Source organism: Callospermophilus lateralis, chromosome 4, assembly GCF_048772815.1.
Source record: "Callospermophilus lateralis isolate mCalLat2 chromosome 4, mCalLat2.hap1, whole genome shotgun sequence".
NCBI lineage: Eukaryota > Metazoa > Chordata > Mammalia > Rodentia > Sciuridae > Callospermophilus > Callospermophilus lateralis.
The window spans coordinates 59789171-59814487 of record NC_135308.1 but is presented as its reverse complement, the minus strand read 5'-3'; the positions used below and the strand labels follow the sequence as shown (position 1 = coordinate 59814487).

At 33.3% G+C, this 25317-nt stretch overlaps 1 protein-coding gene across 5 annotated transcripts in view; it reads left to right on the top strand.

Annotated features, from left to right (window-relative positions):
- The window catches only part of Wrn (WRN RecQ like helicase), a 143653-nt gene that overhangs the window by 54616 nt on the left and 63720 nt on the right, over positions 1 to 25317 (top strand). For all 5 annotated transcript variants that reach the window (XM_076853901.1, XM_076853900.1, XM_076853899.1 and 2 more), the window contains 4 exons: positions 738 to 806; positions 5815 to 5897; positions 10246 to 10352; positions 20247 to 20434. In XM_076853901.1, coding sequence (XP_076710016.1) covers positions 738 to 806; positions 5815 to 5897; positions 10246 to 10352; positions 20247 to 20434 — 447 coding nt within the window. The remainder of the gene's footprint in view (positions 1 to 737; positions 807 to 5814; positions 5898 to 10245; positions 10353 to 20246; positions 20435 to 25317) is intronic.

The following is a 25317-nucleotide window of genomic DNA, read 5'->3' as shown; positions in this document are numbered from 1 at the left end:
AAGTTTTAAAAAGCTTAATATATCTCTTTTTCCACATTTTTATTGATGCATTATAGTTGTCATAATGATGAGATTTGTTAACATATTTGTACATGCACACAATATAACAATATGATTTGCCCAATATCACTCCGTAGCACTTCTCCCCTCACTCTTCTCCTCCCAACCCTGTCCTTTTCCCCTACTGATCTTTATTCTGATTTCATGAGATCTGCCCCCACCTTTCTTTTCCTTTTTCTTCTGTAGTTTCTACATTTGAAAGAAAACATATGACCCTTGACATAATGGTCTTTATTTCTATTCATTTTCCTGTAAATAACATAAGTTCATTTTTCTTTATGGTTTAATGAAACTCCATTTGTATGTATGCCACATTTTCTTTACCTATTCATCTATTGATGGACACCTAGGCTGGTTCCACAATTTGGCCACTGTGAATTGCCTGCTATAAACATGGGTATGTTTATATCACTGTAGTATGATGACTTTAATTCCTAAAGAATTAAATGCTGAGGAGTAGTATAGCTGGGTCATATGGTGATTCCATGCCTAGTCTTTTGAGGAGCTTCCATTCTGATTTCCATAGTGGTTGTATTAATTTAGTTCACCACAAAAAGTGAGATTTCAAAGACAAGGAGTAACACATTATCATGTTTTTTTATTCCTTCTCAATTAAGAATGATGTTAATATTTGTACTATAGACATTGCTCTAGAATATTTGTCTTTCTTCTCATAGAATGTCCAAAGTTCCAACCTGTTTTCTTGGATCAGCACAATCAAAAAATGTTCTCGAAGATGTTAAATTGTGAGTAATTTATATGATTTCTGATCATGTGGTCAGTTGTCTGTGTGGGAGAATTTTGTACACACAAAAAATTTACTGAATCCATGATTAAATGGCCATGATTTTAAACATGCTTTCTTTTTATAGTTTATTTGAGAATTATTAATTTTAAAATCTTCAAAACTTAAGGTATCTATTATTTTTAGTTCTTAGATTAGCATTGAATTATAAAATTTTGATTTTGAAAGAGAATTTGGAGAATATCTAGATTTGTTTCATTTTATAGATGAGAAAATTGAGGCCCAGAGGTAAATCATTTCCCAAAAACCACTCAATGAATTTGTGGCTGAGAAGGGACTGTATTCTGGGTCTCTTGTCCCACCCTTTCTATCATGATTCATTTTTAAGAAGAATATCATTTCAGATATGCACAAAAGCGTGCATGTATTTTTAATATATGTATATATGAATTTACATATGTATATTTACTGAGTAACCCAAACTCCATCAAGATAATTGAATATTACTGTTATTTCGGAAGATTTCTTCATGTCCCTTCCTAGTCTGTCCTTTCAATCTTATATCCTGAGGCAAAGCACTGTTCTAATTTTCCCTACCACAGTTTAATTTTGTCGCCTTTGAGTTTCATGTAATTGGAATCAGACAATATGAACTCTTTTGTGTAAAATTTTTTTTCATTCAGCATAATCTTCTTGTGATTTCCTTTATGTTGTTGCATGTGGCAATAGTGTTTGTTTAAAATTTCTGAGTTATATTTCATTATATAAAAAAGTTTGTTTTTGCATTTCTTCATTGATGATATGATATCTAAGCTATTTCTGGTTTTGGGCTATGAATAATAAAGCTAATTAAAATATTATTTTAATAGTCGTTTGTGAACATCTGTTTTGTTTTTAAAAACATTTTTATTCATTTTATTGAGATATAATTCATATATAATAATTTTTACCTATTGAAAAATATATAACTAAATAAGTTTTGATGTATACATATACCTAGAAAAATCATCATCATAGTTCATATAATGAACATATCCATTACATGCAAAGTTTACTCGTACCTACTGTACCTTTCTTCCTGTCTCTGCCTTTCCCACCCTAGTCATCAAGTAACTGTTGATCTACTGTCACTATTAACTAGTTTGCATTTTCTAAAATTGTATGTAAACAGAATCATCCATGTATTATATGCTCTTTTTTGTCTGGTTTAAATAATAGAGCATATTTGTTTTGAGACTTGTTTATGCATTAACATTTATTAATAGCTAATTACAATCAAGTAGATTACATTATATGGAGATATTGTAGTTTGTCCAATCACCTGTTGATAGATATTTGTATTGTTTCCATATTTGAGCTATTACAAATAAAGCTTATGAACTTTTGTACATCAGTCTTTGTTTGAACATAAAATGTTTTCATTTTATTGGTATATACCAAGGAATGAACTGATGGGATGAAGGGGTAGATATATATTTAAACTTTCTTTTTTCTAATTGAGATTAAGTTCATATAACATAAAATTTAGCCATTTTAACCATTGTTAAAGTCTGGTAGCTTTTAGTGTTAATATCTCTTTCCAGAACATTTTAGCACCCCCAATGGTACTGACACACTGATTATGTAGTTCCTTCCAATTGTCTCCTTTTCTACTTCATTCCAATTACTAATCTACTTTGTGTCTCTATTTAATTTGCCTGTTCTGGATATTTTGTTTGGTGAACTCATAGAGTTTTGTGGTCTTTTGTACCTGGCTTTTTAAATTTAGTTTAATATTTTCAGTACTTCATTTCTTTTTATGTCTAAATAATATTCTATTGTATACGCGTTCCACATTTTGTTTATCCATTCATCACTGATGGCCATTGGGTTGTTTCTGCTTTTTGGCTGTAACTAATAATGGTGCTATGAACATTTATTTGCAATTTTTTTTAAAGAGAGAGAGATAATTTTTTTAATATTTATTTTTTAGTTTTTGGCGGACACAACATCTTTATTTTATTTGTATGTGGTGCTGAGGATCAAACCCAGTGCCATGCACATGTCAGGCGAGCACGATACCGCTTGAGCCACATCCCCAGCCCATTTGCAAATTTTTGTATGAAAGTGTGTTTTTAAGTATTTCGTGTATATGCTTAGGAGTGGATCTGGAATATATGGTTTAACTTTTTAAGAAACTATCAACCTTTTTGAGATTGGTATACCATTTTATATTCCCACCAGAGAGATCCAGCCTCCTATCCTTACCATTTCTTGATGTTACAGTCTTTAATTTTAGCTGTTTTAATTGGATCTCATTGTGTTTTCAATTTGATTTTCCCTAATGACTAATTATGCATTCTTTCATATCTACCTGTATGTCTTCTTAGGGAAAACATCTAATCATTCTTTTTGCCCATTCTGATTTTTTTCTTATTTTATTGGTGCACTATAATTATACATATTGGAGGAATCCATTGTTATATATTCATGTACACAACATAATTTAGTCAATTTTATTGTTTCACTCTGCTTTTCTTATTGAGTTTTGATAGTCATTTATATATTCTGTATTCAGATCCTTTATTATCCTTTATTTTGTTTATATTTTGCACACATATACCCCTAGTTAATGACTTTTCTTCATAGTCTTCACAGTTCTTTTGAATAGCTGCAATTTTACATTTTGATGAAGTTCAGTTTGTCAATTTAGTCTTTTTATGGAATTTACTTTTAGTGTTTCATCCAAGAAATCTTTGCTTAGTCTAGGGTCACAAAGATTTTATGTTTCTCCTAAAAGTTTTATAGTTTTAAATTTCACAGTTAGATGTGTGATCTATATTTTAGTAATTTTTGAATATTGTACGAAGTATTGATTGCAGTTTATTTTTCACACAAGTATATCCAATTGTTCTAGTCTACTTCTTGAAAAGACTATCCTTTCTTTACTAATTGACTTTGCACCTGCGTCAAAAATAGGTTGAGTACATACATGTGGGTCTGTTGCTGCTCTATTCTTTGTTTTGTAAATCTATTTTGTCTTTATGAGTGTTTAGATTACTTCATTACATTGAAATCAGGTTGTGCAAGTCCCTCCAGTTTTTTTTTTTTCTAAAGAGAGAGAGAGAGAGAGAGAGAGAGAGAGAATTTTAATATTTATTTTTTAATTTTCGGCAGACACAACATCTTTGTTTGTATGTGGTGCTGAGGATTGAACCCGGGCCGCACGCATGCCAGGCGAGTGGGCTACCACTTGAGCCACATCCCCAGCCCCAGTCCCTCCAGTTTTGTACTTTTCTTTCAGAGTTTTTTTTTGGGTATTCTGGGTTCTTTATATTTCCCTAAGTATTTCAACATCACCTTTTCAACCAAAATACCTGCTGGGATTTTTATGTTTTATTTTACCTTGAATCTAGAGATCTAAAGAATTAGCTATCTTGATAATTATTTTTACTGTTTTATACTGAAAAAAACTGGGGCAAACTAAAGCTAACCTGCTAAAGATCACTCAGTTTGTAAGAAATAGAACTACAGAGATTGTGGCTCAGTGGTAGAGTACCTGCCATGCATGTGTGAGACACTGGGTTTGATCCTCAGTGCCACCTAAAAATAAATAAATAAATAAAATAAAGATATTGTGTCTACCTACAACTAAAAAATAAAAAATTAAAAAAAAAGAAATAGAACTACAATTCAAACCTGGGCAGTATGATATTAGAGCTTGTTATTTCTATTGTGTCTTATGCTAATTAGAATACTATATTAATTTCATGAAAGTAAAGACATTTGTTGTGTTCATAATGAAAGTGCAATGCCTAGCCTGGAATAGACACTCAAATACTTGTTGGATGAATGAATTAAATATTGTAAAGTTATTTTTATGTAGAATAAGTTTTATTTTATTTAACTCCATCTCTGGCTTCATTTGCTGGAATGGGGAAAACATTCTAGAAATATTTTGCTTAAGACCTAGCCTTCATTACAAACATAGTCTTATTATGATTCTTTCTGCCTAGAAAAAGAAATTAACTGCAACTAGTGTAAGCAAATATTGAGTTTTATATTAGGGATAATGTCTCATTAGCCAGCCCCACTTAGGATGGCTATAATTTGGTATGGAAAATACAGAAGGGCTTTCTTTTTATTTGCATATGTGTCCTTATTATTTTTCTTTCTGAAGAGCTTAAGTATTCTCATCTTGTCTTGTTACAAAATAGAAAATGGCTGCTCTGCAACTCTCTTCTTTTTACAATTGCAGTGACTAGTTATTTCTTTCCTTTTTGGGTGGGAGAGGGTACTAGGGATTGAACTCAAGGGCACTTGGCCACTGAGCCACATCCCCAGCCCTATTTATATTTTATTTAGAGACAGGGTTTCACTGAAGTGCCTTTTGCTGAGGCTAACTTTGAATTTGCAATCCTCCTGCCTCAGCCTCCTGAGCTTCTGGGATTACGTACTGGTGTGTGCTACCTCACCTGGCTGGTTGTTTCTTGATCAGAACTCCATATTCCAAGATAGAAACCTTTTGGCTTGGCTTTGATATAGTGTCTTTCCAATGTCTAATAAGGTTTAGACAAAAAAGCATAATACATAGAGTAAACATGAAGACTGAGGATTTAATCATAGGAGAGCAAGGATACTGGGCTGTAGTTCTCAGAGAAGGGGATGGTATGTGGCTGGGATTACATTGTGAAAAGTTTATTAAGGCTTGATCATTTAATTGGAACACTTTAATTTTGGGACTCGAATGCTGGAAATCAGGATCTGGCTTTTAATGTCATCTTAGTGCTAAATAGTCTGATAAGAGTTTTGACACATTTTATTTTGATATGTTGAATAGAAATCAAAGAATTAATGTATATCATATATCCTCACATGAATAGCATTCATGTAGTTTTTCATAAGTGTCATAATATAGTGTTAAAAATCTATTAGGTATTTTGATTTCAAGTATAACTTATTGAGGTGGTTATTTTCTTTATTGTATGTTTCCTTTTCTGGTTTTTATTTGTTTGTTTTTTTGTTTATAGAGGCAAATATCAGATTGTATACATGACTCCAGAATTCTGTTTAGGTAATTTGGACCTACTCCGGCAACTTGAGGCAAATATTGGTAAGTGACAAATAGGTCTTTGTAAATACTTACTTCCTGAATTGTTACCCATTGAATTTAAACCTGTGGGTAGTGGATTTCAAATATTTCCTCCAAGGAATTTCTGATTCTCTAACTTGGTGTTTTTCTTGTCTTATCTCTTAGAACATTGTAATTCTTTTGCCATAGAAATTGGGTTCCTGTTTTATAACTGTCTATTTATGTATCTGTTTTGCTTTTCCAAGAGACTACAAACTTTTTGAGTGAAAAATACCATTCTTGTTTGTTTATATTCCCTGAGTGTGTTGCTTGAAATGTTACTGAAATGTACCATTGAATGAATGTTGAATACTAGATTCTCTGAAATTATGATTTACCTTTTTTCACATTCTGATCTAACAGGCCTAGGATGGGGCCTGGCACCTCTAGCTGTTCATAGGTGATTTTTATGAGTAGCCAAAGGTGGAAACCACCTTTAATTATAAATGAGTATGACTGATTACAGAACAACTAAACCTAAAACCTTGATATTCTAAGTCAGAGCTCATTTACTAGGAAATGTAAATATAGAATTAATCAAAATCTGATGCCATTTTTTGTTTTATACTTAAAACTTTTGGAGGTTGCGGTTGTAGCTTAGTGGTAGAGTGCTTGCTTAGCAAGTGTGAGGCACTGGGTTTCAATCTTTAGCACCACATAAAAATAAATAAATAGAATAAAGGAATTGTGTCCATCTACAGATTAAAAAATATTTAAAAAAATTGTTTTTGCCTGGGTGCAGTGATGCATGCCTGTAAATCCCAGGGGCTCAGGAGGCTGAAGCAGATATTGCAAGCAAGTTCAAGGCCAACCTCAACAAATTATCGAGGCTCTATGCAACTTAGAGAGGCCTTGTCTCAAAATAAAAAAAAATAAGAAAGTCTGGGGATATAGCTTAGTAGTAAAGAGCTCCCGAGTTAAAGCCATAGTACCAAAACAAATAAACAAACATAAATAAAATAAAAATAAATAAAATTTTTATTTGTTTTTTTTTTTTGATGATGAGGCTCAGCCACCTGTGAGTTTCATGGCTTCTATTGCAAATGATTATATTTCATATTTTCAATTGAACTAAAGTTTTCCCAGATTGTATGATCTATTTGAATAATTATTTATTGAAATAATTCCAAATAGGTTAGGTTTATAATATCACAACTGTCAGTTAATATCACATATAGGGAAAGTAACAGTTTTCTAGCAATATAATGAAAACAAAGTTGTATCTTTTAGTATGTGATAAAACCAAGAATGAGAGTAGATATTAATATTTGAGTTAAATATATTACTAAAGAGTATACCCATCATCTGTTAAGCTCCCTTATTGGTATATTCTATTTTTGCCTTTAATGTGAGTTTGAAATGTCTCCTTTTAGGTTGTATGAAATTTCTTGTTAATATTTCACTTTGGGTTAAGCTTAGCTACTTCATATGTTTCTTGGTTTTATTGCAGAAGTTAGTATCTGTGTCCATAGTGGTCTGGATATTTTTGTTCCACTTTAATATTTGTTTTATTTCTGTGATACTGTTACAATGAATTAATAGTTTAATTATTTAAGTAAATATTTATTTAATTAAGAGTTGTAAATTCCTAGTTTTTGTAATGTATAAATTATGAACCCTCATTCATTAGAGTAGAGCATAGAACATTTTGCTTATGAAGGATGAAAATGGTTTTTTCGAGTGACTCAGTGTTAAATTAAAAGGGACAAATTAAATAAGTTTTTTGGAAATATTTTCCTTTGGCTTTTTTTTGTAGGAAATTGTGAAATGCTTGCAAAAAAGAACATACTCAGTGTGTTATATATACAGTAATCTGACATTTAGCTAATCAGATTTATCAGTTTTAGGTAAATGTTAAATTATTTAAGTAGTCTAAATTTATAACAGAAATAGCAAATATGCTTGTGTGTGGAGAATCCTTACCAACCATACTTGTAAATTGTCTTTTAACTTTGGAAATAAGGCTTAAAAGGCCAGTATGCCAAAATGAAATATGTCTAGGACCTGGCAAGATACTTGAACTTGTACATTTAAAGTGAATTTTAGCTGCGTGTGGTGGTTCATGCCTCTAGTCCCAGTGACTCAGGAGGCCAAGGCAGAAGGATTGTGAGTTCAAAGCTAGCCATAGCAACTTAGTGAGACCCTGTCTCTAAATAAAATATAAAACAGTTGGGGATGTAGTTAAGCATCCCTGGGTTCAATCCCTGGCACCAAAAACATAAAAAATAAAATAAAGTGTATGTTGATAAAGTTTGCCTAAACTGATTGTAATGTACAAGGTTCAACTCCACTATAAGCTTCTTTATCAATACTGCAACTAAAACTTTTAAAATACAGGAGGACATTGTCTTTATTTTAACCTATTTAAAGTCTGGTTGATTTAGTTTCTAAAGCCAAAATTAATATAGTGGTAACACTGAAAATTTCCCAGTCAGTAACCAGAGAATTTTTTTTGCATTTTTTTTTTTTGCACCAGGGATTGAATTTAGGGGCAGTCAACCACTGAGCCATATCCCCAGCCCTATTTTGTATTTTATTTAGAGACAGAGTCTCACTGAGTTGCTTAGCACCATGCCATTGCTGAGGCTGTCTTTGAACTCGTGATCCTCCTGCCTCAGCCTCTGGAGCTGCTGGGATTATAGGTATGAGCCACCACGCCCACTCTTTTTATTTTTTTTTAAATTATTTATTATTTTTAGATATGCATGATGGTATATTTTGACATTATGCATACATGGAGTATAACTTATTCTAATTAGGATCCCATTCTTGTGGTTGTAGATGATGTTGAGTTTCACTGGTGGTGTATTTATGTATGAATATAGGCAAGTTATATTCAATTAGTAACCAAAGAATTTGCTAATCAACCTACTTTGCTTATTTGCTTTCTTTTTTCTTCATGCTCTGTTCGGATTATCATAGCTAGTACTATCTCAACGAATTGCCCTTGTTTATTTTTATGTCCATTTCCTTTTTTAGAATTGTGAACTCTTTGAGATCAGTGTTTCTTGTTAATATTTCACTTTTTATTCCTAGAAAAGGATTTAGATTAAAATGACCATATAATAACTAAAATAACAATAGTTTTTTTTTTTATTAAACTCTTTTTTTTTTGCATCAGGCCCTATTTTAGCCTTTTATGTTAATGATTTTATTTAATCTTTAGAGTTATAAGAAATGTTAGGTACTATTACTATCCACAGTTTATTCGTAAGGAAACCAAGACTTGGAAAGCTCGAGTAACTTGTTCAAGGAAATACACATGGTAAGTGGTGGATCCGCATTTTACATCTATGCAGTCTGATTCCAGAGCACATATTTTTAATCACCACCCTGGCAGAACATTATGAGTACTCCCATAAAGGGAAGTTAACTTTGTTTTTAACTTGGAAATTGAGGGCAAAACCAATATTAGTCATTACTTTGAAATGTCTGAAGACATTTTATTGGATGGTTTTGCAGTGACATGTAATACTACACACTAAACCATCCAATAAAATGTCTATAGTGTATGTCTATAGTGTGGGAAGAGTAGAGAGAATGCTGGGAGGCGGGGGGGGGGCAAATAATATTTTTTCTTACCTGCTTTGTATGTAATGAGATTTTGTTCTTCCCATACCCTTTTACATTAGACAATGTGGATTTCATCTTGTCTTCTATGACATATTAGAGAAACTTTCTGCAATATGATATGTGATCAATTTTGGATACTGATGCACTTAATCTCAGTGGAAATATACTCTTTCTGTTTCTTTTGAAAGCTAATCCATGAGATAAGATTTAAGGTGTTGCCACAGAAAAATAGAACAGGCCACTTTTAAAAAACATTGTTGTGAGATGGTTCATAAGTGATAGTTTAAGTTATTCATTTTCCCAAGGAATAACAATAAAAGCTAAAATTTAATAAATATGTTATTGAATTAATGCATACTTTTTCTTTCTTTTTTTTTATCCTAATGCCTTTAAAAAATTTTTTTGTAGTTGTAAATGGACAATACCTTTATTTGTTTACTTTTATGTGGTGCTAAGGATCGAACCCAGTGCCTTACACATGCAAAGCAAGCGCTCTGCCGCTGAGCTACTGCCCTAGCCCTATCCAAATGCCTTTTATCCATATTTCTTTCCTTCTCCTTTTTCTAATAGTGTTTTTTTTTAAAATGTTATCTGGTACTATTTATACTTACGTTTTCGTATGAAACAAATATTTTGATTTGGGTTATTTTGGGTAATATTTATATAGTCTTAAGTGAAAAAAATGATGTTGATTTAGATGAATTATTTTTTCTTTTGGAACTTTTATTTTTCTCATTTTTGTTTTTTTGTTTTGTAGGTATCACACTTATTGCTGTGGATGAGGCTCATTGTATTTCTGAGTGGGGACATGATTTTAGAAGTTCATTCAGGATGTTGAGCTCTCTAAAGGCAACACTCCCAATGGTAAGCTTTGCCAAGTCTAATGTTTTTTAATGACATTTTCACCAAGTGGAGCATTCAGATCTGGGGAATGGCCAAAAAGCTGAAGACTTCTTTATCAAAGGGCAAATGGATGATGTAATCAGGGGAAAGGTTTTAAAAAATTCTAACCTTGGCTTCTTCATAAGGTTGGTCTATAATATATGGAGAAATACCATGGAATAAGGCTTGGCAAACCTTTTCTGAAAGAATCAGGTATTAGTTACAGTAGTCCCCCTTTATTGATAGGGTATATGTTCCAAGAGCCCCAGTGGTATAATACCCGAAGCAGCGTATAGTACTAAACCCTATATATTTATAAATTAGGCACAGTAGGAGATTAACAAACATAACTAATAGTAAAAGAAAATAATTATAACAGTATTCTGTAATAAAATTGCCAGTACTAGTACTCTTGCTTTCTGTAGCAGTAACTAAGTAATATAAGTGGTATTTGAATATAAGCACTGCCATATAATTTTATTTTTAATTTTTTATTAGAGCATCATAATAATACATAGTAATTATGTTCATTTTGACAAAATCATACATGCAAGGAATTCGATTTCAAGCTTCATCCCCTTCTTTTTCAATCCTCCTCCTTCCCTGATTTTCTCTCCTCTACTCTATTAAATTTCCTTTCTTCTATATATACATAAATGTGAAATTCTCTTTGGTATATTGATATATGAATATAACATGATTTTGTTAGATTCATCCCATTTATCTTCTTCCTTCCCTTTCTCCCTCCATCTTATTCTTTTAACTCCATTGCTGTTCCCTAGGTCTTTGTGATATCTGATCCCCTCCCCGACTGCCTTCTTTCTCTTATTTTGTTTTAATTTTTGCATATGAGAAAACATTTGACCTTTGATATTCTGAGTCTGGCTTATTTCACTTAGCATAATTTTTTTTCTCCTTTCCATCTGTTTACTGGCAAATGCCATTATTTCATTCCTCTCTATGGCTGAGTAAAACTCCATTGCAAGTATTGCCATATCTTGACTGTTAGTCTCATAACCAAGAAAGCTACTAAATGACAAACCAGCAATAGCATATACAGTATCGATGTACTGGACGATTCACTTCCTAGGGAAAATGGAGCTGATTGGAATGATTTTATCAAATTGCTCAGAATGGTATATAATTTAAAACTTACAAATTATTTAATTCTGGAATTTTCCATTTAATATTTTTGGACCATGGGTAACTGAAACCACAGACAGCCACACTGCAGATAATAGGAGTAGTATGTATGTGTTTGTCACATGTTGCTCTCTTTCTCTCTTGTTTTAAATACCCTTTTAAAAATGTAGAACTACAGTATATTCTTCACTTGTGGGCAAAACCAGGCTGTGGGCCATATTGCCTATAGGCCATAGTTGTAGACTGTTGCTTTAGAAACATGGTTAGATTACCGTGCTTCTCAGTGATGTTTCACTTGTAAGTTCTTTTGTGATAGGATGTAGTAAAGTATAGTTATCCCTCTTGTATCACATTAGAAATCTGGAAATTCAAGTATTGTAATGGTATTTTTTAAAAGAAACTTTTAAGGGGCTGGAGTTGTGGCTGACTGGTAGAGCACTTGCTTAACATGTATGAGGCACAGGGTTTGATTCTCAGCACTGCATATAAATAAGTAAAGATCCATTAACAACTAAAAAATATTTTTTAAAAGGAAAAGCTTTTAGAACTGGAATTCCACTTTATTCCCTTTCATAGAAAATTGTAGAAAACCACAATTTTTTTCAATTTTTTTACATGAGTGTTCTACCTGAAGGGCATGTGTTACATGAATGGCTTGAAAACCCAGTATTGACCTCATTTTCTATTTTGAAAACCTAAAGATGGGCTGGGAATGTGGCTCAAGCGGTAGCGCGCTCGCCTGGCATGCGTGCGGCCCGGGTTCGATCCTCAGCACCACATACAAAGAAAGATGTTGTATCCGCCGATAACTAAAAAATAAATATTAAAAATTCTCTCTCTCTCTCTCTCCTCTCTCACTCTTTCTTAAAAAAAAAAAAAAACCTAAAGATCATAGGAAGTTGTAAAACAAAAATATGTAAGGAGATCCTGTGTACCTTTCACCCAATTTCCCCAGTAATTGCTTGCATGACTGTAGTATAATATCAAAACTAGGAGTATGACACTATATAATACCAGAGTTTATTCATATTTCATTATTTTTGTAAGTTCTCATTTGTGTATGTATGTGTGGAGTATTGTACACCATTTTTTCTCAAATAGATTTTGAGTTACTACCATTGCAATCAAGATATAGAATTGTTTCGTTCCCACAAGGCTTCCTGGTACTGTCCTTTATAGCTACACCCACAGTCCTCTTCACCCCAAACTTCAGTTCCTGCTAATAATTCTCTAATCTTGTTATTTGAAAAATGTTGTATAAATGGAATCACAGTTTATTGCATTTTGCCATTTTTTTTCTCATTCTTTTGATATCTATCCAAATTATCATATATTTCAAAAGTTTGTTCGTATTTATGGCTACACAGTATTCCATAGTATGGACATATCAAATTTTGTCCAACCTTTTACTTATATTAAAGAACTTTTGCGTTATTTTTCAGTTTTGGGCTATTATGAATAAATTTACTATGAATATTTGTGTATCCCTTAAAGATCCTTCATTAAGCCAGTGGTTAAACAACCAATGAACATAAGTTTTTATTTTTCTGGGGTAAATGCCCGCAGAGTAGTTGCTGGGTCCTTTGGTAAGTGCACGTTTTGTTAAGGAACTGCCTTACTGTTTTCCAGAGTGGCTGTACCATTTTCACTTTCCACCAGCAATGCATGAGAGATGCAGTTTCTTCTCATCCTTGCCACCCTTTGGTGTTAACACTATTTTTAAAATTTTAGCCATTTTGATAGATATGGAATGATATCTTGTGTTTTAAATTTGTATTTGTCTAATGGTGAATGATTTTGAGATTTTTGTGTAAGTTGCCTCTTTGAAGAAATGCCTGATTTAATTGGATTGTGTTTAAATTTTTTTTCTGTCAAGTATTAGGAGTTTTAAAAATAAATAAATACATATGTATATATGTATGTGTATGTATACATATAACATACGTGTGTGATATTATGTTTTATATATACACACACACATATATATTAGATCTGAGTCCTTGGTTAGACATGTGGTTTGCAAATACTTCCTTCCAGTTTTAGCTTATCTTTTCATCATTCTAAAAGAGCAAACATTTAAAATTTTGGTGAAATCCAATTTATCAATTTTTTCACTTAGGAACTAGGCTCTGCACCTAGCCATAGATGGTAAAGATTTTCTTATATAGTTGTTTTTCCTTAACTTTATATTTTTATTTTTTACATTTAGGTCTGTGATCCACTTTGAGTTCAGTTATATAGGTGTGAAGTTTAGGTTGAGGTTCATTGTTTTCCCTTATAATGCTCCAGCCTATTTGTTGAAAAGGCTGTCCTTCTTCTGTTAAATATCTTTATGCTGTTTCTTGAAACAGTTCTTGTCACAGAACAGCATACTATCCTGGTTTTCTTCCTTGGTTTTGCCTTAGTCTCCGCTGTTCCTTCTCATCTCTTTATCCTTTTAATGTTGGCAAGCTTGAAACCTTAGTCCTTGGACTTATTCTTTTATACTCAAATTCCTTATCATCTTATCTAACAGATAGGCCTTTTTCTTTTTGCAGTACTAGGAATTGAACCAGGGACTGCTGTAGGCTAGGTGTGCACTCTAACAGAATTTATATTCCCCAGCCCTTGTCTCCCCCCATCCCCCATGCCTCCTGCCCCATGCTAGGCATTGAACCCAGGGTTGTTCTACCATTGAGCTACATTCCCAGCCCTTTCTATTTTTCTGTTTTTAAGTAGAGTCTTGCTAAGTTGTCAAGGTTGGCCTTGAACTTGAAATCCTTTTGCCTCAGCCTCCTGAATCTCAGGGATTATAATCATGCACCCCACCATGCCTGGCCCAACATATAGTTTTAATACCATCTATATCCTGAGAACTTTCAGGTTTATATTACAGCCTTGGACTAATATTAGCAATATGTGAGTGATTCAGTTTCTCTACCTCCATGCCAGCACTTGGTATTATCATTATTTTTTGTTACATTTTATAGAATATAAATATAATATTCCAAAGAATATTTATAGAATATGTATATATGTGTGTATACTTGTGTGTATGTGGTATACATACACATATAAACGCTCATGTAGATATATAGTTACCTTCTGAAGATTTTTCTACTTAGATGTCTAATAGGTATCTTAAACTGTTTCAGAATGACTTCTTGATAGTCTCACCACTCTAGACCTTCCCTTCCCAAGAATCTCCAAAATCTTATTTAATAACAGCTTCATCCTTTTGGTGTTGAGGTCAAAATTTTTAGAATTTCATTCAACTCTTTTTCTTACTCTCTACAATACATTTAAACAGTAAGGAAAGCTTGTGAGGTCTTTAGAATCTAATCAGTTGATCCCTGCCATTTCCCTGGTACAAATATCCAGCTTTCACCTGCACTGTTACTCCTGCTTTCACTTTTCCCCTTCTCCTATCTATTTAAGTACAACATTTGAACTAATACTTTTTAAATATGTCTGATATATTCCCCTCCAAACCCTCTGGTAGTGGCATGCAGACATTGATACCATGTCTTACTGAGTCTTATATGATCTAGTCTTCCAATTTTGCTTTGACCTTATCCTGTCCTAAATGCCTCTTCATTCACTGCATTCCAGCCACTCCACCTTCCTAGGGCTTTACATATACAGTCATACATACATTACTGGATAAGGGTCTGAGGAGGTCCCCTTTTAGAGAGAAGGAATCTCAGTTTGGCCCTGGCAGGTTCTTGACTTATGCCACAGGAAGGAAATTTCAGGGTACATCAAAAGAGGCACAAAGGAAATAGGCTGAAGTGTAATAATTACAATAACCAAAGGTAGACTGGGTGTGGTGGCACATGCTTATAATCCCAGCAACTCAGGAGGCTGAGATAGTAGGATCACAAGTTTCAGGCCAGCTTTGGCAACTTAGTGACACCCTGTCTCAAAATAAAAAATGAAAGGGCTGGTGTTGGGGGTGTGCTCAGTGGTAAATGCCCTGAGTTCAAGTCCTAGTACCAAAAAGAAAAAAGAAAAGAAGAGGCACAAAGGAAACTTAGTAAATACAGAACACTGGAAGTGCATGTGTAGGTGGTTTGGCATCAGCCTGGTGAATTTCTTCTATCCTACCTTACTTCTGCATCTGAGCTTTGCCTCTGATATTCCTTCTTCCTGAATACTTTTCACCCAGTTAATTTATGCTCCCTTATTTCTGTCAGATATTCACGGAAATATTGCCATTTCATTTAGGTCTCTTGGGCTACCATATTTGAAATATCTCATTAATCCTCCTTCCCCAACATTAAATCTTCCTCAGATATCTTTGCTATTTTTAGAAATAGCGTTTATCTCTATTATTATCTCTATTTTTTAAACTTCCTATATTTTGTCTGTTTTATGTGAGCACCTACTAGAATATTTTTTTTTGTGAGGAGGGATTTTTGATTGGTTAAAAAATCTGTAGCAGTACCTGGATCATGGTAGATGCTCAGTAAATAATTGGGTGATTGAATGAATTCTGATCAGAAAGCTGATAATCAGTAACTCTCCTACACAGATAGCTGTGAAAGAGTTGGGTAATAAATAGTTACACCAAAGGACTCTGCTAATTTCTATAGTAAATGATTTGGAAGAGGCATAAAACATAGTTTCTGCTTTCAGATAGTAAAAGAATTTAGATTCATACCTATAAAAATAAAATCAGTATTTGCATGCATGAGACTTTGAGTTTGATGCAGCAACATCACACACACACACACACACACACACACACACAAATGAATAATACCTAACAATATAAAGTATGTGGACTGGTACAAATAATACAGAAAGATTAATAGTGATAGTGTTAATAGTACATGTAATAGATAGAGAAGGGATTTGATGTGAAATCCCATAGGCACAGTGCCCTAGAGAACTTATTTTCATTAATTTAGAATGGTTTAAAGCAACCTTTTGGAAACTAGGAAGATTGCTTTCTGTAATCTTTTCCTAGGCCTTTGATACTGGAAGGATTGTTTAAAAGGAGTTTTAAATATTTTATGTAGTTCTTAAACACTTTTCAGGTGGAATTAAATCTTTTATTATGTCTAGCTATTGACGTCACTGTATCATTTTCATTTCTTGGGATGATTTAAATATTGCATGTTCCTTCTGTTGAACCTCTGGGACAGGGTGTTTGTCAAGCAGTGGCTGAGAAAATGTTGTTCTCTTGGTGTTTTCAAGAATCCTCTTTATTAGCTAACTGGTGAGAAATGCCACCTGGTGGTTGTAGCCCAATCATTTTTCTCATTGTTCTTGGTGCTGTTTTTTTTAATTCCAGTGTCACTAGGACACCTGTTATAAACCTGGAATTCTTATTGTATTATTTCAGTAAGTCTAAAAAATAGCAAAAATATCACTAAACCATTTGGCACAAAGATTTCTATTTGGAAGTAATTATTAAAGGGAGCCTTGAGAAAGAGCAGCCAGGCATAAAATTCTACAGAAGTCTTAAAATTCTGTAACATTAATGGGGGAACTGTGAAATCCATGAGACATATTGGTCCTTTGTGTTACTTTTTTCCTAGTACCTATTGGAAAAAGGATAAGCATACAGCAGACACTCAGTAACCATTTGAAATGAAGGAATAAATTCTCTGTGTATTATAGAATATAGAGTTAAAATAAACATGACCCAAATTTAGAAGCAAATGGAATAGTTATAGTTTTCTAAATCTTTGGGTGTTGCACCATGGAAATATATGCTAAATATCTTCTTAGATTTATAAAATCACACGATTATTTTATATTTTGTTGCTTGTTTTGGCAAAAATTGATGCCTGAAACCTAGACTTAATAAACTCAAATAATTTTAAGACTTAGTAACTTATTACAACTAGGTGGCAGTATAATTTAGCATCTATCCAGTTTGCTTCTGAAAATTTAAGGGTTTAAATTCTTAATTATGCTGTGACTACAAATATAAACTGAGAGTAGCTCAGTAAAATGAGCATGTATGATCACCCTTCTCATAACCTGCCTGTATATTATTTTTTAGTTTGCTTATAAATTATGTGTGGTACCTGGGGTTGAACCCGTGGCCTCACTCATGCTAGGCAAGTACTCTACCACTGAGCTACATCCCCAACCTTGTTTGTAAAATCGTAGCATCATAAAGTACCCAAAACAGAATTCTAAGAATAGGTTCTATTTACTTTTGAAGTGAATCTTTATTGTTTCTTAAATTTTATTATGTTACTTTATTTTCTAGTTGCAGGAGCAGCATTCTCTTTTTTAATAACTTCATTTTTCATGTGATGCTGAGAATTGAATCCAGTGCCTCATGCGTGCTAGGCAAACACTCTACACTGAGCCACAACCCCAGCCCAGAAGCAACATTCTTAATTGTGACTTTTAGAATGTTGGAGGCAAAAGAGTAACTATTTATATTATAATCATTTTCACTGTTAGCTGGTCACTGGAATTGGGAATTTCTAAGCAAATGGGGATTTTTAAATTTCAGGGGTCTAACAGCCCACTTTGCCAAGGCCAGTGGCAAATCTGGGACTACTGCCCATATCTGTGAAATTTCCATACAGAAACCTTTTTAATTGTTGCAGTAACAATGGTGGTTACAGTTGAAAACTTTTGAGTGTTCTGTGCTGTCCTGTGTATGTGGCATTTTACATATTTTGTCTCATTTAATGTTCATAAGAACTCGATGATACTGGTTCTGTTATTGTAGCCATTTTTTATAGGACAAAACCAAAGCTCAGAGAGATAAACACACAGCTAAAGGTAGACATTAAACCCAAGTAGTTGATTCCAAGCCATGTTTGTTTCACTACTGTGCTGCTCTTTTGCCTGATGTTTCCATTAACTTTTTGGAGATGGGACATTTAATTTCCATATTTTTGTAAATGCATTTTCTGTCTACTGATACATTATCTCTCTTAGAAACATATCCAGCCCCCCCCCCCCCGCTCTCTTTTTTTTAATGGTCCCTTCCCTCCCCTTTTATTTTTATTTATTTATTTTTATGTGGTACTGAGGATTGAACACAGGGCCTCATGCATGCGAGGCAAGTGCTGTACCACTGAACTATAATCCCAGCCCTAACCCTCTCTTCTTATGAGCTATATCCTAAAAAACTTCCCTTTTTAATCTGCATATGCAGATAAAGTATTTATTAGTGTATTTATAAATAAGTTGATTGAAGCACTTAAGGGAAATGCTTTATTGTCAGGGTGAGAATGTGTATGTCCTAGTAATTTCTATTTTTAAAAAAATATTTTATTTAGACATTGATGGACCTTTATTTTATTCATTCATTTATATGCGGTGCTGAGAATCAAACACAGTGCCTCACACATGCTAGGCAAGCACTCTATCACTCAACCACAACCCCAGCCCACAACTTCTAATTTTTCAACTTCCCTATTCTCTGCCATATATTTGTTAGTACCTATATATTAACACAGAAATGTATCTATATTAAGGCTTGGTTAGAGAAATTAACTTCTTTAAATTAGCCCATTTATCTCTACTTCCTTATGGAGGCATTCAAAATTCAGAGAAGAGTCTGATTAGAAGCCAGAGATCAATTAAATTAGTTTTGGGGTTAAGTTTTTTAAAAGTTTTACAGAATTTAAGGATAGAGAATATAAAAATGATGCAATTAATTGGTCATGTTGGTTTTATTTTTTTTTTCATTCATAAAACCTCCCAAGATTAGATAGTTTTTAATTCAGTAAATCCATATTAATTGCAAATGTAACAAAAAAGTTTCTAATTTGTATCTTGTTTTAATTTTGAGTCAGACTCTACACTTCTTTGGGAATTGGTAAATTGTATGTAAATTTTTACATACAAAAGATAATTATTTAAGCTGGTTTTTGAGATAGCTATAGCATATCCCAAAAAACCATTTTATTGAGACATTGTTTCCTCTGTCTGTAATAAGCCAAAACGTATTTTTAGGAAAATTGTATTCTGGTAATGGAACAGCTAATTATTTAAGAACAACCTTAAGATGTAACCCATTTTTTTCCTGATTGTGAAATATAGCATTATTGAGTTTGATTCCCTTTTATAATAGGAACAAAAATATGAAGTGTAGTTTTATGGGAGGTATTTTGTTATCATGCCTTTGAATTTCTGAAAGATTGTATGTTTTTCCTCATGCCTGCTATGTTCCTTTTTGGTTGATTATATCATTCAGAGTCTTTGCTAGACTGAAAATAGAGTATGGTTTCATTGCTTTAGGAAGCAATTAATAATACACATTTAATATTATATATACCATGCCATTGATTCACTTTAGTAAGATTGGAAAGAGGTTATCCAGGTCATGGGAAGCTTTGCTTTTAGATATGAAAAGCTGTAAACTGATATATTTCACGAGAGACAAAAAAAAAAAAAAACCCCACAGAAAACACCTCATTGCTTTTATACAGTTAATCTAAGTAATGCACCCTTACTTATATGGGTACTATTATAGATGTAATAGTTCAAAATAATAACTGGAAAGATAGCGAGCTAATAAATACATTTAATTTAATAAGATAAAGTAAATTGTATTTAGTGCTTATAAATGATTTCTGGTTTTTTTTTTAAAAAGCAATGTTATGTTTAGAAGACTGAAAAACAGTTAAGTAGCTTCTTTTTCTTTTATTAAAAAGTGTAATTTTAAGGTATTTTTGACAGTGTACCTCCTATAACACTCTTTTTGTAAGAAGGCAGTAGAAATATTCAGAATTAGTAAACATTTTTAAAAAATCATGTTTATTCACTCAGGTTCCAATCATTGCTCTCACTGCAACTGCAAGTTCTTCAATCCGGGAAGACATTGTACGTTGCTTAAAACTGAACAATCCTCAGATTACCTGTACTAGTTTTGATCGACCAAATCTATATTTAGAAGTTGGACGGAAAACAGGGAACATTCTTCAAGATCTAAAGCCATTTCTTGTTAAAAAGACAAGGTAAGTATTTAATGGTTGATGGATTTTTGTAGCTATTTCTTTTTTTATAGAAAAATTTATTTATTTTTTTACTATTTCTTTCTAATAAATGTTTGACTTATTTCAGATTTTACCTAGCTGTGGTTCAAGTTAAGTGTGGTATTACATAATTAGTTCAGTAACTTGAGAAAAAGTATATTTTTGAAGTTAGGGACCAATTCTTCTGTTATTTTTATTCCCTGTTGATGCTTGAATAGGAGTATTTGTAATCTTTATCATTCTCTTTGCCTTTTTGGGTGGGGGTAACATTTTTTTCCTCAATTTTTTAAAAATTTTTTTATTAGTTGCTCAAAACATTACAATGATCTTGACATATCATACATTTGATTCAAATGGGGTACGTAATCTTAATCTTATTTTTCCACGTGTACAGATTGCAGGATCACATTGGTTATACAGCCACGTTTATACATAGGGCCATACTAGTGTCTATTGTATTGTGCTGCCCTTCCTATCCCCCCCTCCCCTCCTCTCCCCTCCCCTCTTTCTAACCAACTACTGTGACATGTTTTTCTCTCTCTCTTTTTTCTTCCCCCTCACACCATCTTATATGTAATTTTGCATAACAATGAGGGTCTCCTATCATCTTCCATGCAATTCCCCTTTTCTCTCCCATTCCCACGCACTTCTTGTCCCTATTTAATGGTAATCTTCTTCTCATGCTCTTCCTCCCTGCTCTGTTTTGAGTCGCCCCCCTTATATCAAAGAAGACATTCTGCATTTGTTTTTTAGGGATTGGCTTCACTTAGCATAATCTTCTCTAATGCCATCCATTTCCCTGCAAATGCCATGATTTTGTTGTTTTTTAGTGCTGAGTAGTATTCCACTGTGTATAAATGCCACATTTTTTTTTTTTTTTTATCCATTCATCTATTGAAGGGCATCTGGGTTGGTTCCACAGTCTAGCTATTGTGAATTGTGCTGCTATGAACATTGATGTAGCTGTGTCCGTGTTGTATGCTTTTTTTAGTTAGGTCTTTTGGGTATAGTCCGAGAAGGGGAATAGCTGGGTCAAATGGTGGTTCCATTCCCAGCTTTCCAAGGAATCTCCATATTGTTTTCCAAATTGGCTGAACTAATTTGCAGTCCCATCTACAATATACAAGTGTACGTACACTTTTCCCCACATCCTCGCCAGCACTTGTTATTGTTTGACTTCATAATGGCTGCCATTCTTACTGAAGAGAGATGGTATCTTAGAGTGGTTTTAATTTGCATTTCTCTGATTGCTAGAGAAGGTGAGCATTTTTTCGTGTATTTGTTGATTGATTGTATATCCTCCTCTGAGAAGTGTCTGTTCAGATCCTTGGCCCATTTGTTGATTGGGTTATTTGTTTTCTTGTTGTTTAATTTTTTGAGTTCTTTGTATACTCTGGAGATTAGAGCTCTATCTGAAGTGTAAGGGGTAAAAATTTGTTCCCAGGATGTAGGCTCCCTATATACCTCTCTTATTGTTTCTCTTGCTGAGAAAAAACTTTTTAGTTTGAGTGAGTCCCATTTGTTGATTGTTGTTTTTAACTTTTGTGCTATGGGTGTCCTATTAAGGAATTTGGAGCCCGACCCCACGAGATGGAGATTAGGGCCAACTTTTTCTTCTATTAGATGCAAAGTTTCTGGTTTGATTCCTAGCTCCTTGATCCATTTTGAGTTAACTTTTGTGCAATATGAGAGAAAGGGATTCAGTTTCATTTTGTTGCATATGGATTTCCAGTTCTCCCAGCACCATTTGTTAAAGATGTTATCCTTTCTCCATTGCATGCTTTTGGCACCTTTGTCTAATATGAGGTAGTTGTAATTTTGTGGGTTGGTCTCTGTGACCTCTATTCTGTACCATTGGTCTACCTGCCTGTTTTGGTATCAGTACCATGCTGTTTTTGTTACTATTGCTCTGTAGTATAGTTTAAAATCTGGTATCACTATACCGCCCGTTTCACTCTTCCTGTTTAGAATTGCTTTTGCTATTCTGGGTCTTTTATTTTTCCAGATGAATTTCATGATTGCTTTTTCTATTTCTGCGAGGAATGCCGTTGGGATTTCGATTGGCATTGCATTAAACCTATAGAGTACTTTTGGTAATATGGCCATTTTAATGATATTAGTTCTGCCTATCCATGAACAAGGTATATCTTTCCACCTTCTAAGGTCTTCTATTTCTCTCTTTAGGGTTCTGTAGTTTTCGTTGTATAGGTCCTTCACCTCTTTTGTTAGGTTGATTCCCACGTATTTGTTTTTTTGTTGTTGTTGTTGTTGGTGGTGGGGTGCCAGGGATTGAACTCAGGGGCACTTGACCACTGAGCCACATCCCCAGCCCTGTTTTGTGTTTTATTTAAAGACAGGGTCTCACTGAGTTGCATAGGGCCTCTCTAAATTGCTGAGGCTTGGCTTTGCACTCAGGACTTTCCTCTCTCAGCCTCCAGAGCTACTGGAATTATAGGCAAGCACCATCATGTGGGCTTCTCTGTGTTTTGACACTGTTGGTCTCCATGTCTTATGCAAGTGTTTCCTTCTATTTTTTTTTGTTAATTCTTCTAATTGATGTCTTTGGTACTTTATATCACAGACTGCATATCTCCTAACAGATCTCTCTCCTCCTCTTGCTCATTGTTGCACTCTGCACATAACTTTCATATTCATCTTCTGAAAGCACACCTCTTAAATCTTGGAGCACCTTTCTGGAATTCTATTCTAGGGAATGAAGATCAGACTCCTTTACCAAATATTGGAAGCAATATGTCAATATTTAATATGGAATTTTTTTCTAAAAACAGATCAAGAAATATTCTATACCCATTTTCAGTCCTCTTCAAGCAGAGTATAGTAGTAGTAAAACACTGAGAGTCAGAATGCTTTCTACAGATCTGAGACATGAAGTAGAGGGTAATTAAGGCTTCAGATCAGTGGTTTTTTATTTCCATTTTCTTCTCTTACTTTGATTCTGCCATTTGTCAGTATTTACATTTTTTCTATTTATTGATTGAAAATGTTTCTTAAAATAGCCTTATTTTGTTTTTATATTCACATTATATATTTTTAAACATTTTTTAAAGTTGTAGATGGAGATAATATCTTTATTTATTTATTTTTTATGTGGTGCTGGGGATCGAACCCAGGGCCTCACACGCACACAGTGGGCATCCTACCACTGAACCACAGTCCCAGCCCTCACATTATATTTATTTAGATAATTGGATGAACCTCTTTTGCCTATTTCATCTAATGGTTAGGCAAATAAGGGCTGCTTTTTGTTTTTACCCTCAGGAAATTGTTATGAAGACAAAACAGTTTTTAGTAAGTTACTTGGCAGTAAATTCCTTTTGTAAAAGGAATTTTTAGGCTTGATTTGTTAAGTTCAAATTTTTACATATTATCTGTATCTTTTTAAATTTTAAGACTTAATATTAGTTTGAATAATATGGATGCACTTGTAAGTTGAAAATGGCTCATTTTTCAGTCCCATTCTCTATGTATATTTACTATTGATATTTTGATGTTTAGCTACATAGACTTCTTTGACTCTATTACTATGCAGATGTGCACCCCTATTTTGTTGTTGTTAAGTTTATAAAGAAATAATTTCATACCATATCCATTTCTCCTTTCATTTAAAGTATCTTTCCATATATTTTATTTTATTAAAGTAGGGCCTTAATGTGTAGAATATACTATCCAGATTTTGGCGAGCAGTTTTTTCTTCTTTGAAAATGTGTTTTTTATAATAAGATTTTTGTGAACTAAAAAAAAAAAAAGTTTACCATTTCTCACTCCTTTAAGATGTTTACTATCAAAACTTGTGTAGAGTAGGTTATTAATATTATTAATATTACCTGATTTTTCTGTTTAATTTTCAGTAGCCTCTGCCATAGTCCTTCTTAATGATTTTATAAGCATTTAATTTTAAAAAAAACATTTATTTTTTATAGTTATAGGTGGACACAATATCTTCATTTTTATTTTTATGTGGTACTGTGGATCGAACCCAGTGCATCACGTATTGTAGGCAAGTGCTCTACTTCTGAGCCACAACCCCATCCCAAAACATTTAATTTTAAAAAATGTTTGTTTAGGAGGACTGGGGTTGTGGCTCAGTGGTAAACCACTTGCCTAGCATGTGTGAGACTCTGGGTTCTATCCCGGCACCACGTCAAATAAAATAAAGGTATCATGTCCCTGTACATCTAAAAAAAATAAAAGATATACATGACAGTAGAGTGCAGTTTGACATATTAAAAAGTTTTTTTTAGTATTCAATTATAAGAATATACATAATGATGAACATTTAGATTATTTTTCACTATTATAGTTTTACTCTGAATATTTGTATATATTGTCTTTTGGCAGATAAGTATTTTTATAAAATAAATTCCCAAAATTCAAATTGGAGCCAGACAAGGTGGCACATTTCTGAAACCCCAACCACATGGGAGGCTGAGGCAGGAAGATAAGCAAGTTTGAGGCCAGACTTGGCAACTTAATAAGACCTTTCCTCAAAATGAAAATTAAAAAAAGGAAAGGAGATATAGTACAATGGTAAAGTACCCCTGGGTTCTATCCTTAGTACCCAGAAAACAAACAAACTCTAAATTGAAATTACATCAAAGGGTATATGAATTTAAAATTAAATCAAATTACTATTTTTGTAATTATAGATGGACAGATGCCTTTTTTTGTTTGTTTATTTTATGCAATGCTAAGGATTGAACCCAGTGCCTCATACATGGTAGGCAAGCACTCTGCCACTGAGGTACAGTCCCAGCCCTAAAATAACTTTTCATGAATCTAAAATAGTTGTCTGTCTATAATAATAAAGTCAGCATAAATGAATACCCTTAAGTAAATGAATACAT